The sequence below is a fragment of the Molothrus aeneus genome, chromosome 24 (assembly GCF_037042795.1).
Source record: "Molothrus aeneus isolate 106 chromosome 24, BPBGC_Maene_1.0, whole genome shotgun sequence".
Lineage (NCBI taxonomy): Eukaryota > Metazoa > Chordata > Aves > Passeriformes > Icteridae > Molothrus > Molothrus aeneus.
In genome coordinates, this window is record NC_089669.1 from 6,138,447 (window position 1) to 6,153,585 (window position 15,139).

Below are 15,139 nucleotides of genomic sequence, written 5' to 3' on the forward strand. Positions count from 1 at the left end.
ATGTGCAGGGACACCCAGTCCCGGATAGGGTGAAATCAGTCTGGAGGCAAAGGAAGAATCCTTTGGGAACAAGGATGGGCTGAGTCTTTCCCAGGAATGGTTTTGGTGTGGGGTGGTTGATGCTGGATGTGAAAGAGGCTTCTGGGCAAAGGAGTGGCTCCTCCTGGAGCTGCTGGGGGCAACAGGGACTTGGCAGGAGCTGCTTTGGTTTATCCCTTTGATGGCATCCTCGGGTGTGGGACCCCAGAATGAGGGTGCAGCTGGTGTCACAGGCTAGGGGAGTGGGGCCACATCCCCCAGGAAGCCCATGGCATCTCTAGAGCACGGTGAAGCCTGGAGAGGGGTCAGTAGTGCTGAACCAGGCACAGTGGAATCCTTGGAGGCACCTGAGGTGTGTGTGGTGGGAAAAGGACTGCTCTGAGCCTGGCTCCCAGCTGGCATTGGCATCTCCTGAGAAGCCTCAACCCTGTGAGCACAAGAGAAGGATTGATTTTCTTGTGGCCAGCGCGGCAGCTTTGGCTTCTGCTGCAGCTGTGGCATTGCTGGTGGGCTCAGATGGGGAGAAATGGAAGTTGTGTCCACAAGAGAGAAACCCAGAGTGGAAAAGAAATCTACAAAACCTGGTCACAGCACTGATGCCACATGTCCAGGGAGCAGGCAGGGCTGAAGAAGTGCTGTGTGCTGGTGGTGCTCAATGGGTGCTGGGGAAGGTAAAGCCACAGCATAAATTTAGATAAAAATTTTGCCTCTGAGTTGGTTGAGGATGAGCTTGGGACAGATTTTACAGAGTGAGGGGCAGATGATCTTCCTCTGTGTTAGGAGAAAACCCACCAGAGCCAGCTGTTGGAGCTGGAGGTGTTTGTGTGAGGGACCTTGGGGTGAAATGGGTGACTTGGAACTGGTGGTTCCATCATCCTTGCACCTATGGGAAGGAAGGTTCCCTTACCCTTGGAAATGTCCAAGGCCAGGTTGGACAGGGCTTGGAACAACCTGGGATAGTGAAGGGATCCCTGTGCTGGCATGGGGTTGGAATGAGATGATGGTCTGTAAGGTCCCTTCCAGCCCAAACTGTTCTGTACTTCTGTGAAGGTCAACTTTGTGTTTGCACAAGGTGTTTTGCAGCTCAAGGCTGTGAACTGCTATCCCCAGGCACAGCACTCTCAGGGCAGGGGCTGCCTTAAAGAGAGGGGAAAAAGTGTAGAATTGGGGTTTGCAGGTGTAGGTTGTGTGCACAGCCTGGGAACAGACGGGGGGACAGAGGGGAGCTGCTCTCTGCTGATATTCACAGATGGTTTGGAAACATTAGGCCCCCAAAATGAGCTGGTGTCCAGCTGGGTGCTGAGCCCTGGCCTTCAGACTCCCAGGAGTGACCTTTGTAGGTTTGGGAAATCCCACTGGCACCGGGACAGCCCTGCCTGGCTCCTGCTGCCCACATTGCAGCACCCTTGGGTGCGGGCTGGGGCCAGCACAGGCCCTACACTGGGGCTGTGGTTGCCCCCTGAGCTGGATCTGGGTGCCCACAGGAGTGCAGAGCCCCGTGCTCCATCCCACCTCCCACAGTGACTCGAGGATGGATCTGAAGGTTCCAGAGCCCCCTGTGCCTGTCCCAGCACTGCCTCCCCCAGCTCTGCTGTGGCTCAGGGCCAGAGACAGCTCAGCCAGGATGCGGGGACACATCCTCTGCCACATGCCAGTGTTTCACAGGCTTCAGGGAGAGCAAGCCCAGAGCTGTGTGTGTCAGTTTCCTCTGCCCCTTAATCAAAATTGCCTTGGAAGGAGCTCTGTAGCTCCCAGCTGGCGCTGGAATTGGCGCTGTGATTCCCCGATCTCATCTGCTGCATCAGCCCTTCTCCCTGTGACCCACGGCTCCATGATCAAATGATCCAGCTCATGTGGGTCTGGAAAAAGGGAATTTCAGTGCTGCCTGTGGCAGGGACATACATGGTCATCCCAGGGTGGGGAGAATGTGGGGCATGGTTTGGTCCTTGCAGACCCCCAAAAGCCTGGGGGGAGCAGGGCTCAGGGCAGCTCAGGATGGGGAAGAGGCAAAACAGAACAGTTTGGGATATTTTTGGACTCTGTTCATGTAATACCCTCTGCTGGGGAATGCAGTGGATGCAGGGCTGAGTTTTGGGCTGCTGTGCCCATTGGGGTGAAGGAGCCATCTCCCTGCACCCCCATCTTCTCTGCAGCTCTGGAGAAGCTGTCTTGGCCAGGTGGTTTGAAAGAGGAGGTGTGGGAGGGGGTACCTGGAAGGCTGCATTCCCCAGCCCACCAGGGACAGCCTCAGTGGGCTCCAGTACACCCTCCAATGCACTCACTGCACCCACACAGGTAGAGGAACCCTTACCATGGGTAGCCAGCCTGGAGCTGATGGTCCCCACAGAATGCTCTGGGACCCCGAAAAGCTTCTCCTGCTCAGAGGTTTTTCTTCAAGGAGGCTGAGTGAAACCATGCTGGAGCAACCTGTGGAATGTGTGTCCTGGGAGATTTGTGGCACCTGGTGTCTGTGGGACCACAGCTCTACATCTTTCTAGAGATTATTTCTTCCTCTGGAGAAAACCTTTTTCTTTGAGTTTTGAGATTTTTTCCTGAAGAGCTGCAGGCGAGATGGAGCTTTGTTCCATGGCTGGTTTCCTTGCTGAACTCTGCTCTGCCTGCCTGGGCAAATCCTGTGGGCATGAAGAGTGATGAGCTTCTCCCCTCACTGGGACTGTTCTGTGACATTCCTGTCACTGGTGGTGGCAAGGATGGCCCTGCTTGTGGGTGTTTTGGGTGGCATGAGACCACACCCTTATCACATGGAGAAAAACACCAAGGCAAGGGGGGAGACACAGGGCACTGTCTGAGGGGTGACATGAAAGTCACCATGGGGCAAGCAAGATGACAGCAGGAGCATGGAGAGATGTGGCAGGTGGCACCATGTGGGGGGACTCTGGGGATGAGGAGGACACTCCAGTGTGGGGGTGGGACTCAGACACCAGTAGATGGGGGTCACAGAGCTGGTCCTCCTGCCTAGAATAGCAGGCAGGAGGTGCTCTTGGGTGACAGGAGATTGTTTCAGGTGACAAGGAGTTGGTCTTAGATGACCAGGAGATGGTTTTAGGTGGCCAGGAGATGGCCTCAGATGTCTGGGAGGTGGTCTTGGTTGATCAGGAGGTGGTTTTAGGGACCAGGAAAAAGTGTTGAGTGGCCAAGAGGGCCCCATCCTGCCTGTGGTGTAGGCCTAAGTGGTGAGGGTCTGTGCCCAAATGTCCTTGCTGCAGGGACCTGCTGTAGGGACCTGGGGACACAGGGGTGGGGCTGCAAGGCTCCCTAGGGGAGGACATCACATAGGCCCTGGTCCTGTGGATCCCTGTCAGGGGACATTGTGTGCCCTCCCTCTGGGGTGTGGGGTGCAGTGGCCTTCTCCCAGGATGGGGACATTGAGCACCCATGGCCAGTGGGAACAAAGACTGAGATCTGGTGCAGCTGAGGGGCTGTGGGTGCCCTCTCTGAGCTGGGCTGTAACAAATCCTCCTCTTCCTCCACAGCCTTGCCAGCAACTGCCTCACCAGGATGAAGGGGACAGCCAATGTCAACTCCACTGGCCGCAGCCACTTCCAGTCTGCCATCCCAGTGCCCCGTGCCATAGCCCATGGCAAACTGCACCCCACAGCCCCCCTGAGCACCCCGGGGTCCCCTGTCCTCCACAGGGCTCCATCCCCTCGGCCAGGGAAGCTGCCAGCCCCCGGTCCAAAGACTCTCAAGCCCAAAGCCACTGGCAAAGCTGCTGGCCATGAGCTGGCCGAGGGCAGGGAGGGAAGCCCCGGTGTCCCCACTCAGGGAGGGCAGAAAGCCCCATCAAGACCCCTGGTGTCCCCTGGGAAATGGCCAGAGGCAGTGGGCAGTGGGAAGAGAGGGGCAGGCAGGGTGGGGGAGCTCACTGAGTTGTGCAAAGCTCCCCTGGCACAGGGCAGGGGTGGGGGGCGGCTGGGAGGGTCCCCTGGGAAGGGCAGGGGAACAGCCACAGCAGGGACAGAGGATGAGTCTCATGGTGGCTCACAAGGGAGGGGCCCTGTGTTTGGGTCAGGGGCCATCACTTTCTCCTCAGGGCCCCCACACAGCCACCCCATCACTGCCACTGTGGCACCCTTCCAGTACCGGTGAGTCCCTGGGGTTGGGGGAACATGGGGCTGGGGGTGCCTTGGGACATGGGGCTCTGAGGGGCATGGGGACAGGGGGAGGCAGGCAGGCCCAGCATGGGTGGCCATGGGAAATGGTGGGGTTGGGTCAGGGGGCTCTGTGCCAAAAGGAAAGTTCCCACAGGGTTTGGGGTGCTGGGGCTCCTAAGTCACCCATGGGAGCTTGATGTGGAGCAGGGGATGGACTCATTGGGGAATAGGGTGCCCTGGGATGCCTTGCCATGAGACCAGTGTTCCCACACCATGGCAGAGCCATCCCAGACCATGGGAGGTTCTCATCTCCTGGGGGTCCCCAGCCAGTTGTCCCTGATTACCCACCCTTGGCCCCTCTGCCCACAGGCTGCAGGAGGACCAGGAACATGAGAGGGCCATGTCCCCGGGTAATGAGAGCTCTCGTCCTGAGAAGGGATCTGACCCTGACCCCAAGCCCAGAGGCCTGAGTGAGTCCAGAGGGGTTGGTCAGCAGTGGGGGTGTCCTGCTGGGGGGCTGCTGTGACAGGGCCAGGGGACAGAGGCCTGTGCTGAAATGGGAGCCAGAGCTAGAGGGCAGTGGGGTATGGGGGAACCCTCACACTGGACGTGCCCCAACTCCCCTGGGAAAGGCTCATCTGCAGTTCCTGCATCAGGTGACCTCCGTGGCCAAATCCCTACACTGTGAGAAGCACAGGGGACTGACCCCTCCGGGGACGGTGCCAGGACTTCACCCCTGCTGGCTCCTTTCCCTCCCCAGTTTCCCCGGCGAGCTCCAGGAATGGGTCATTGGAATGGCGTGGAGGGACTGCTGGCTGCCCACACCCACCACCGGGTCACCCCCTTTCTCGAGGGCTGAATACCAGCTCCCTGCTGCAATGCTGAGGCCATCCCAGTCCCCTCTGGAGCTTCCATTGAAGGGAGATTTTGGGGAGGCGGATCCAGGGAGGATGCTGGGGCGGCGGTTGCCAGGGCAGCGGCAGCGGAGGATGGCGGGATGCTCCAGAGATGTGCAGAGAAGGGGAAAAAGAGAACCGGGAGCTTCACCGGGTGATTTGAAGGGACAGAAGTCGGTCAGATCCACGGTGGCTCCTGGCAGAGCCCGACTCTGACCTGGGGTCTCAGCACCTCAGTCAGAGAATAATCAGCGCTGAACCCCGATTTGGAAAGTGCTGAAGCCAGCGGGAAGCGGGAGGGTATTCCAGGAGGAAGCAGGAGGGAGCGAGCGGGGCTGGCATGCGCTCAGCACAGCTGCCCTGCTCCTTGGGGACCTTTTGGGACAAAGCCGAGCGGGTTCGGCCCCGGGGAAGGGGCCGGATCCTTTCCCTCCCTCCGTGCCTGCTCCAGCTTCCTCTGCCCGCGGCACCTCCCACGGCTCGGCTGGGCCCAGCCAGAGGGAACAGGAACGTTGGGAGAGCCCAAGAATCACCTCAGCACCCCAAAACGACACAACACCCGCAGATCTGCCCCCACAACAGGCTCTGCACCCAGTCAACAGCCCTCCCCCGAACCCCGAGTGGCTTTGGGGTGCAGCCTGTGCACCCATCGTGCCCCAACAGCACCTCTTTGTGCAAATCACCCTTTTTTGGGGCACCCTTTACTGTCCCATCCGGGTGGAGTTATTTTGGGACTCTTCAGCACTACCACAGACTGAACCCGGGATCACCAGCCCGAGGGTGGGCTGGGGGGCTCGCACCACCCCCGCTGCTCCCGGCCTTATCTCGGCAGCAGTGATGGGGTCTAATGCAATATTTCCCGGCGGTTGCCATGGCAGCCCGCGTGAGGTCACCAAATAGACTTAATTCACCCCTCCCAAGGGACGGGTAATTAATGAAAAATGATGATAACCAGATCCCACTCCCCTCCTGCCCTCCCCCCCCCGCCTTTAATTTCCTAGGAGCAGTGGAGAGGCCCTGCTGGGTTTGGGGGCCACAGTGTCCCTCACGGGATTCCTGAGGCCACCCTGGGCTCTTGCTGCATAATTTGGGGAGAAACGGGGATGTTTTGGCCCCCCTGGGAATGGGTGCACAGTGTCTAGGTGGGTGTGGGGTCCATGGCGGGCGGGACAGGGGTGTGGGGGTCCCTTCAGCGCAGGGTGCTGGGGCGTGGGGCCCCCACGCTGGCATCATCCACCTCCCGCCCAGCCCCCAGCACGTCCCTGCCTGCGAGGGGCCGTGGTGGCGGGGGCCATGGCCGGTCCTGCGCTCGCCCCTCACGCCGCCCCGAGCGCGCTCCCGGGGTCCCGCTCGCTCCCTCCGCCCCGAGCCCGCCGCGCGCGCCCCCGCCCGGCCCCGCCCCGCCGCGCGCGCCCCCTCCCCTCCCTGCCCCCCCGCGGGCGCGCGCCCCGCGCCCCGCCCCCTGCCCGCGCCAGAGGAGGGCGGGCCCTTTTTGTTCGCCCCTGACATTCCGCTGGTTCGCAGTGTCCTGCCGGCGGCGGAGCGGCGAGGTGGGGCTGTGCGCTCGCCCCCCTCTCCCCCCACCCCAGCTCCCCGCCCGCGCTATCCCCTCCCCGCTCCGCCCCGGCCGGTGGGACGGGCGCTGACGGCGCCTCTCCCTCTGTCTCGCCCGGTGTGTCCTCGGTGCCGCAGCAACAGCAGCAGCGCCTGGCGGGTTAAATGGTTGCAGCGCGGGGATGCTGGGGAGCAACCTCAAGAGCCTTCCCGACGTGGAGCTGGGCGAGGAGGAGCGCGGCTTTCGGCGGGGCCCCGACGGCAGCACCGTGATGCCGAAGCGGGCGAAGGCGGCGGCGGCGGCGCCCGCGGGGCCGCGGGGCGCGGAGCTGCGCGTCTTCAAGGCGAGCAGCGCAGAGGGGCGGCTGCCGGCCGGCTCCAACCTGCGCAAGCAGAAGTCGCTCACCAACCTCGCCTTCCTCACCGACGCCGAGAAGAAGCGGCAGCTCTATGAGCCTCGCTGGAGCGACGACATGGCCAAGGCGGCAGCGCCGGGGGCGGCGGCGGCGGGGGGCGGCGGGCGCGGCGGCCCCCGCGGGCGGGACGCGCCCGCCATGTCGCGGAGCCTGTCCCGCTCGGAGCACTCGCTGCTGTCGCCGCGCCCCGCCGGCCCGGCCAAGCCGCCGCCCGCCGGGAAGCCGAGCCGCATCCCCCGCGGGCCCTACGCCGAGGTGAAGCCCCTCAGCAAGGCCCCCGAGGCGGGCGGCGGCGGCAAGTGCGACGACGAGTTGCTGGGCGGCAAGGGGCCGGCGGTGGCGGCGGGCACTGAGGAGAAGCCGTACCTGAAGGTGGATCCCGAGCTGGTGGTGACGGTGCTGGGCGACCTGGAGCAGCTGCTCTTCAGCCAGATGCTGGGTGAGTGCGGCCGGCGCGACCGCGGGCTCGACGTCGAGATGGGAATGGCCAGAGGTGGCAGCTGGAGGCAGCTGGGCTCCTGACACTCCGTGAGGACCCACTGAGGGCGACCTCAGGGTCTTGAAGTGAAGGGTGACTGAGGGGAAAGGAGTCATCAGCCTCGGTGTCCCCAGTCACTTAGAATCACAGAATGGTTTGGGTTGGAAGAGACATCCTGTTCCACTCCCTGCCATGGGCAAGGACACCTTCCACTAGCCCTGGTTGTTCCTAGCCCTGTCCAGCCTGGCCCTGGCCACTGCCAGGGATGGGGCAGCCACAGCTTTTCTGGGGACCCTGTGCCAGAGCCTTCCCACCCTCACAGGGAGAATTTCTTCCCAATATCCCATTTACCCCTGCCCTCTGTCAGTGGAAAGCCATTCCCCCTTGTCCTAAAGTCCCACTCCAGCTCTCCTGGAGCCTCTTTGGGCACTGAAAGAGGCTTTAAGGTCTCCCCAGAGCTTTCTCCAGGCTGAACATCCCCAGGTCTCCCAGCCTGTCTTGAGAGCAGAGGGGCTCCAGCCCTCAGTGCATCTCCAAGGCGTGCTTGAGGGAAGGTACTGTCAGCTGCCTCTTGCCTTGGAGGAAAGGCAGTTCCTCCTCACAGGGAGCAGTGGCAGGTGGTGGTGGAGCCTGTCCTCCCCCACGTGTCTTGTCGGCCATCCCTTGTCTCAACACCCCCAAACACCATGGAGGCTGCACAGCCGGGTGCCACAGCTGCTCCCCACCATCAGCGTGGCTCGCCCTGGGGGTGACCTTGGGAAGCTGCTGGTGGAGGTGCTGTGTGAGGGGTTCATGCTGCTGCTCCATTTTGGGCAGACCCAGAGCTCCACTGAGGTCTGGGTCTCTGGCAGAGGAGGGTCTCCAAGGATGCTGCTGCAGGGTTTGCATGAGCTGATTTCAGGCTGTGGCTGCCTGAAACCTGCTTTTCTATCCCTGTGGGTTTGATCCCTGAGCTTGCTGTGTGCATTGTGTGCAGAGTGGGTTTCCATGAGAACAACGAGCACTGGCCCAGTGCTGGCTGTGCCCTGGACCTCGGGACCCAGTGCCCCCAGCGCTGGGTCTCAGTGCAGGTGAGCCCAGCCCTTGCCATTCTCTCGTGCTGCATGCTGATCTCTAGGAATTGTGGCTGCCTTGGCAGCCCTCTGTTTCCCACTGACACCCCATCTTCCTTGCATCCCACCCAGCAGTGCCTGGGGTTGGCTGGGCAATGACTGTGGGGGCTTGTGGCTCTGAAGAGCTGTGCTTGGTCTGGCAAACTGGCATGAGAAGGTGGCAAGGGAGCCGTGCACAGCCATCATGGTGCTCACGGTGCTCACGCTGGCTGGCTGCAAAGCCCTGGTGCTTGTTGGTGGTGGGGGAGCAGCAGTACAGACAGACAGGACTGATGTGTCCAGTCCCTTCAAGTTCCCTGCCTGGACCTCTTTTTAGGGGGCCGGGAGCTTCTCTGGTGCTTGAGCTGGCTTGAGATGCCTTGTCCTTGCTGTGTGATGAAGAGAAAGGGAAGAGATTTGCTGTGGCTGGGATCTGAGGGAGGGGGTTTGGAGAAGTGGAGCGAGCTGGAGGTGCTGGAGCCAGGCACCTGGAAAGCCACACTTGCAGAGTCCACTTCCCTGCATACCCCTGGCTGCTTCAGGAGCCTTTGGGGTGTCACAGCCCCAGCTCCAGCAGGGCTCTGGCACAGCCACTGTGCACCAGTGTGTGCTGGCACAGAGGCATGGAGCCTCCCAGAGCATTGCCCTTGGCCCCCAGCCGCGGGGGCAGCAGCAGTGCCCTCCTTGGCAGGGTCTGCCCTGATGCTGGGGCATCCCAGGGCTCGCAAATGGAAGCCACAGAGTGAGCTCGAGGCCTGGGCAGGCAGACTGTGGGGATGAGCAGGGGGGTGCAGGAGGTCAGCCCGGCTGAGGGGGCTCAGGCTGCCCCAGTGGTCCCACAGCTGGGTGTACAGACATCCATCCTCAGGCCTAATGCTGTGGTAGCACCAGATGCCACGGGAGCAGGGCAGGATTGCAGGAGGATTTGTCACTTACAGGACTAACAGACTGCCACTCACTGATGTTGGGATGCCTGAGGGAATCTCAGTGTCCCCCTGTGATGCTCTGCTCTTAGGTGGGGGTTTCCTCAGCATCTCCAAGAGAAATCCTTGCGGGACTGGCCCACGTGGGAGTGACTCCCAGTTGCTGGTACTCTGGAGTACCAGAGATCCAAGAAGGATCTTGTGCACACTCTGAGGAAGATCATGGTTGTAGAAGTGCCCCCAGCGACTGATTTGGTTTCTGGGGTGTTGCCAAACTTCCACCTGCGTCAGTCAGGGCTGACTTTGACCTTGGGAGGTGTTGAACATCCTTTTGGACTGCACTTAGCATCTGAAACTTGGTCAGCTGGTCCGTGAGGCCCAAACTCTGCCAGATCTGTCCTCTGTGTATTGCCAATAATTTTCCAAGACATATGGACTGGCAGGCTTCCTGCAGGGGGGATCAAGGGCTGTGTCCAGAGTTGGATGGGGAGAGTGTCTGGGGTGGACAGAACGGGAGCTTCACCCTGCTGAAACTCCCCTTCCATGGGGTTGTACTTCCCACATTCGTGGGAGTTGTGATGTTGAATCACACCTACTTAGCCAAGCCAGCCATGACCTGGCACATCCATGACAGCCTGTGTGGTGGGGATGCCACCAGGAGCCTGGGATGATGAGAGGAGGGAGCTGTGTGACAGTGGTGCTGGCACAACCACAACTCGAGGTTGTGTAGACACACGCTGAGCCTCCAGACCCCTTTGCTTGCGATCCAGGCAGATGAAGTCTTCCCCAATGGTGATGGTACCTTCCATAACCTGGCTTCCCCAGGAAAAAGTGGTTCCTGTGGTGGAGATGGACCCAGAAGGAATGGGATCCCAGGAGAGCTGGATTCAGGAGAGTGGGCTTCACACCCTGCTAGGGTTGGTGAGGAGCACCAGGAGAGGGGCTTTCTCCTGGTTGCTACAGGAGATGCTCAGGAGGGAGGGAAGGAAAGTCTTTGCTGTTTTCATCAGTCCCTTTGGCAAACAGAACATCAGCCTGAGCTGTTTGGCAATGTCTGCTGAAGGACACCCTATCCAGAGTGGCATGGAAAGAGCCACAAGCTTGGTTTGTGCTGGGAAGAGAGAGGAAATTGCGGGGACTTCCAGCCTCTGCAGATATGGTTGTCCTTGAACTGCTGACCTGTGTTGTGAAGCCCGTGCAGCTTCTGAGCTCCTGGCGCTGCCAGCCACAGTGGCTTCCAGAGACCTTGTGTGTTCAGTCTCCACACCTGAATTCTCATCTCTACCTCACGCTTCTCCTGCCAGAAGCATTCCCAAGCCTCTTGGTCAAAAATAGTTTATTCAGTCATGGCCAAATGTTACCTCTCATTCGGTCACTGCTGCTGCCTCATCCGTTTGATGCCACTGAAGCCTTTGTAGCTGAACCACGTTTAAAGAGCAGCCTGCGCAAGCCAGCAGAGGTCACGGGCACGCAGCAACCACATGTGCTTTGTGGAGGCTATTTCCATCATCCAAATTATACGTTTTGCATCAACCAAAGGCTGAGGCTTCTCATCAAAACTGCCTGGCAGCTGGGGCTGCTAATTACGCCAGTGCCCAACCACAGGATGAAGGGGACGGAGGGCACATGGCCAGCGTGGTGGAAGAGCTGGCTGTGCAGAGCTCACCCTGCTCGTGTCCACGTGTGATGGACAGGGCTGATCAGGTGCAGGGGCTTTTTTGTACAGGCTGTGCCTGTGGTGCCCGGTGTGATGGTTGCACTTACCTAGAGCTCCCCAGGGCACCTCCGAGATGCTGCAGCTGCTTTCTGCAGCCATTTCCTTGTCCATCTCTTGCTGGATGTGGTGCCTCTTAAGTGGCTGCTAATTCGCATCAACAAATAAGTGGTCAGTGTTGCGTGGGTCAGAACCCAGGTGGACACACATGAGGTCCCAGTGGAGATGGTATTCCCTGAAATGCTCTCTGCAGGAGTCTGCAGCCCTGCCAAACTCTTCAGTTGCAGCTATAACCCATCTGAGTCCTGCAGCCCTCGAGTGGGCCGTGCTGCCCTTCCCCAGCAGGGATGTGCTTGCTGGGCAGTACATAGCTGTGGGGAGTTGGTAGCCTTGTGGTGCCAACACGCAGGCAGGACAGAGCCCGCTGTGCTTAGGCTGGTGCTGGGTGGGCACTGGGTGCCAGCAGCCCCTCAGTGGTGGGGAGGAGAGCCAAGGACTGGAATGGGCAGATGGGCTCCATGACAGGCGGGAGCTGCGTGTTGCATCTGACTCTGGCTTAAAAAGTGAACCACAGTGCAGAGAGGACTGGCATCCATGCAAGGACATTCCTGACCCTGGTGGAGATGGGAGCCAAGTTACTCCTATTTGATTGCCATCCTTGCTGGGAAACACATGGGATGGGATCAAAGAAGCACTTCTGCCCCATGGCATTCCTCCCTCTGCCCCACATTGTTCCTACTGCTTTAATTAAGCACTAATGTGCCTGTGGCAGCACTGGGCAGCAGTAGCCAGGCTCCCTGGCAGGAGACCATGAGGAGGTCAGAGACCAAGTAGCTCTTCACAGTGATGAGAGCGGGTTATTGCCTCGTAAAGTGCTGTGGCTGTCCTGATACCACTAATGATATTCCTCTCTTAAGGTCCGTGTGACAGCATCTGTGTGACGAGGTCATTGGGATGGGGATTTATTTCCCTTTGCCCACAGAGCTGGACTCCTGCCTTTGGGGTAATAGTGAGGAAAAAGGGGAGTGGTACACAGTTGTACTTCCAGCCTGCTCTCAGGAGCTCACTGCAAGTAGTAATGTCTGCTTTCTCCAGCTGAGATGGCTGCAGTGACGGGGAAGAAGATCTGGAAATGGGATCCAAGGGCCGCCCCAGAGCTTCTGCTGAAGCTGTTTGGGATGTGCTCTGTTCCCAGTGATTATGGCAGTGTGGAAAAAGGGCTGAGAAAAAAATAAATCCAGATTTGTCTTTCAAAATTTCCTGTGGAAAGGTAGCAGAGCAAACACTTGAAAACAAACATATTTGTGGATGCACTACTGAAATAAAGTTCTCCCCAAAGAGCCTGAAAATCCCTGATCAAATGGGGCTTTCGCAGTGACTGCCTATATCTCTCCCCCAAATCCAACATGTCTAAAAAGAAAAAAAGCAAATGAATAGAAAATTGTGGAAATTTTGGAAGTGCTATTTGGGATCTGCTGATGGGATGTGACCCCAGTGGGACCTGGGTGATGCCTCCTCAAGGCTTTACAATCCCATGGGTGTGACTGCTGAGTGCTGCTGGGATGGACCCATGGCTCCTGCCTGGTCCTGGTGCCTCTTGAGCAGCTTGCTTCCTTGTGGGTGGTACTTGGAGAATCATGGGCAGTTTTGGGTCCTTCTGGAGACCGTCTTCCACATGCCCCTGTTCCCAGTTTTGTGTATTTGGCTGCTCATGCTGTGGCATGTATCTCTGTGCCCACAGCACTCCCTTGTCACAAGTCCCCCCACCATCAATGTCCATTTAGCTTCCCAGCTCTTTGTCTTCCTGTGCAGCTTCCCATGGTGGCAGAAAACAATGTCCCTGGTCCCTTCTACCTGCAGATCCCCCTACCCACTCTCACTTGAGCATCTGAGGACAGCCCTTGGCTTATGCTTGTGCCCATTGCATAGGGGAGGATTTGTTCCAGCTCAGCACAGAATCAGAGCCTGCACCCTCTGGGGTGTGTGAGCTGTGAGTGATGCCAGTGCCAGCCTGTTTGCCATGGCCAGCATGTGCCTCCTGGCTTCCCTGGCTCAGCTGTGGGTGTGACAGGGCGGTTTGCTGTAGGGCTGCAGTCTCGGGATCAAGACTGCCTGGCTGTGTGCTGTCAGGTGGACCCACTGGCACATCCCCTGAATCAGTCACTTGTCTGGTCCAGAGTGTCTTTTGTGGCACTGTGCTTGTGGCTTTTGGTGCCCTGCATGCACAGTCACTGTCCTGCACACAATGTGCATGTGTGGTGTTTCTAGTACTGGCGACCTGGGCAGTGTCCTGGGCTCTGTGTGTGTGGTGTTCCTGGTACCAGTGACAGTGGTGTCCTGGGCTGTTTCAGTGACAGCTATGCAGTGAGCTCTGGGTGTGTGATGTTCCTGGTACCTGTGACAGCGGTGTCCCATGGCCATGTGTGTGGTATTCCTGATACCAGTGACAGTGATGTGATGTCCTGGGCTCTGTGTGTGCAGTGTTCCTGGTACTGGTGGCAATGGTGAAGCTGCTGAGCCTGGATCAACTCCCTGGGTGGAGTGGGGATGGCTGCGTCCCTCTGAGTCCGTGTCCTCTCCAGGCTTCACACCTTGGCTGTGTCTCCTGCAGAGCTGTGGGGACACAGGGGATCAGATAATGGTGCCGTTCTGCCATATCCCCCACCCTGCAAAGTCACGTCCTCCTCCAGACACACGAAGCAGCTCTCCCGGGGGAGCCAGGGAAGGGGTTGCCAGTTCTCTGGCTGGAAAGCAGTGAGCTTGGGAGGGTAGAGGATGTGTGAGGCTCACAGCTCAGCTGGGAGGCTCAGTGTTGCCTCGTGGTGGGGTGGAGGGGCAAAAGGGAGAGTAGGGCTTGCCCAGGCTGCTGCATTGCAGCTCGGAGCATGGAGCTGAGCAGGAGGGGAGCTGGGAAGGCAGGGATGCTGCAGCCGTGAAGCTGGGAAGTCAGGGGATGCTGCATTGCAGAGCTGAGATTAGAAGCTGTGCAAATGGAGATGTGCTTGTGTCAGGGTGGGTGTGACACTGAGGTGCCCAGTGCCCACTGATTTGCTGGTCCTTCCTCTAATCCAGTTCTTCCACATTTTGTTTCGTGCCAGCATTTCTCTCATTCCTTGTGCTGGTATTTGTCTTGTTCAATTGAGGGCATAATGTATTTTTTATTACTTCAGGAGGAGGACTGAGATTCATCTCCCACTGAAGGACCTGCTGGAATCCACATAGGGAAGCTGAGCAGAAGCTCAGCACGTTTGGTCAGGACATTTTCCTCACTCCTGGGAGTAGCCATGGATCGGGGAGGCGGCTCCAGAGCCTTGTGGCCCTGGCACAGCATGGCATGTGAGCTCCCTGGAGGGGGGACCTGAGCAGACCTTGGGCACACACGTGCTCCCGTGCTGCCCAGTGAAATGCAGATGTGTCCTGCAGCTGGACATGTGCCTCCACCTCTGTGAATATGTGAGCATGCCAGCGCATTGGGAGCACAGGATTTTCCACCTGGCATAGGTATCAGTGATTCTTAATCACTCCACATTGCTCTGGTGTTGTGTCAGCCTTGTCTCTCTTCTTAGCGGTCCTGCTCATCCAGAGGTGGGCACTTTGCAGTCCTCCTCTGTACCTGTGAGGGTCTGGCCTCAAGCATCGCCCTGTGAAATTACAGAAAGATTTTATGGCAAATCCAGAAATTAGTGTCTGAAGATGTAAAGGTAGGGCTGCTCTGCCTTCCCCTCAGGCTGGATCCTGCCCAGTGGGTAGGGAGGGGATGGTGAGCTGGCTAGGAGGGACCCAGGAGGCGCCTTTCAATGGGGAACTGAAATTGAGGGTTTCAGCTGCACTCTCGAAGCCGCGGTTCCCCGGCAGGTTGGGAGCCTGACTCGCAGCCACAGGTGACGCAGCGGGAACGCCGGGCGCTGTGCCA

At 59.1% G+C, this 15,139-nt stretch overlaps 2 protein-coding genes across 3 annotated transcripts in view; both read left to right on the forward strand.

Moving 5' to 3' along the window:
- The first annotated feature begins 3,558 nt into the window (after positions 1-3,558).
- On the forward strand, positions 3,559-4,680 carry LOC136566101 (uncharacterized protein ENSP00000471857-like). Its single transcript, XM_066565060.1, has 2 exons — positions 3,559-4,145; positions 4,524-4,680. Exons 1-2 carry the CDS (start codon positions 3,559-3,561, stop codon positions 4,678-4,680), a joined length of 744 nt encoding a protein of 247 aa, XP_066421157.1.
- A 2,104-nt stretch (positions 4,681-6,784) lies between these two features.
- NAV1 (neuron navigator 1) overlaps positions 6,785-15,139 on the forward strand; it is a 58,020-nt gene continuing 49,665 nt past the window's right edge. For both annotated transcript variants that reach the window (XM_066565489.1, XM_066565490.1), the window contains exon 1: positions 6,785-7,459. In XM_066565489.1, coding sequence (XP_066421586.1) covers positions 6,787-7,459 — 673 coding nt within the window. In that variant the 5' untranslated portion in view covers positions 6,785-6,786. The remainder of the gene's footprint in view (positions 7,460-15,139) is intronic.

What these genes read in the sequence shown, in the direction of transcription:
- LOC136566101 (XM_066565060.1), top strand. Translation starts at nt 3,559, where the DNA reads ATGAAGGGGACAGCCAATGTCAACTCCACTGGCCGCAGCCACTTCCAG. An exon ending in GTGGCACCCTTCCAGTACCG is followed by an intron (nt 4,146 to 4,523) that starts GTGAGTCCCTGG and finishes CTCTGCCCACAG; the next exon opens with GCTGCAGGAGGACCAGGAAC.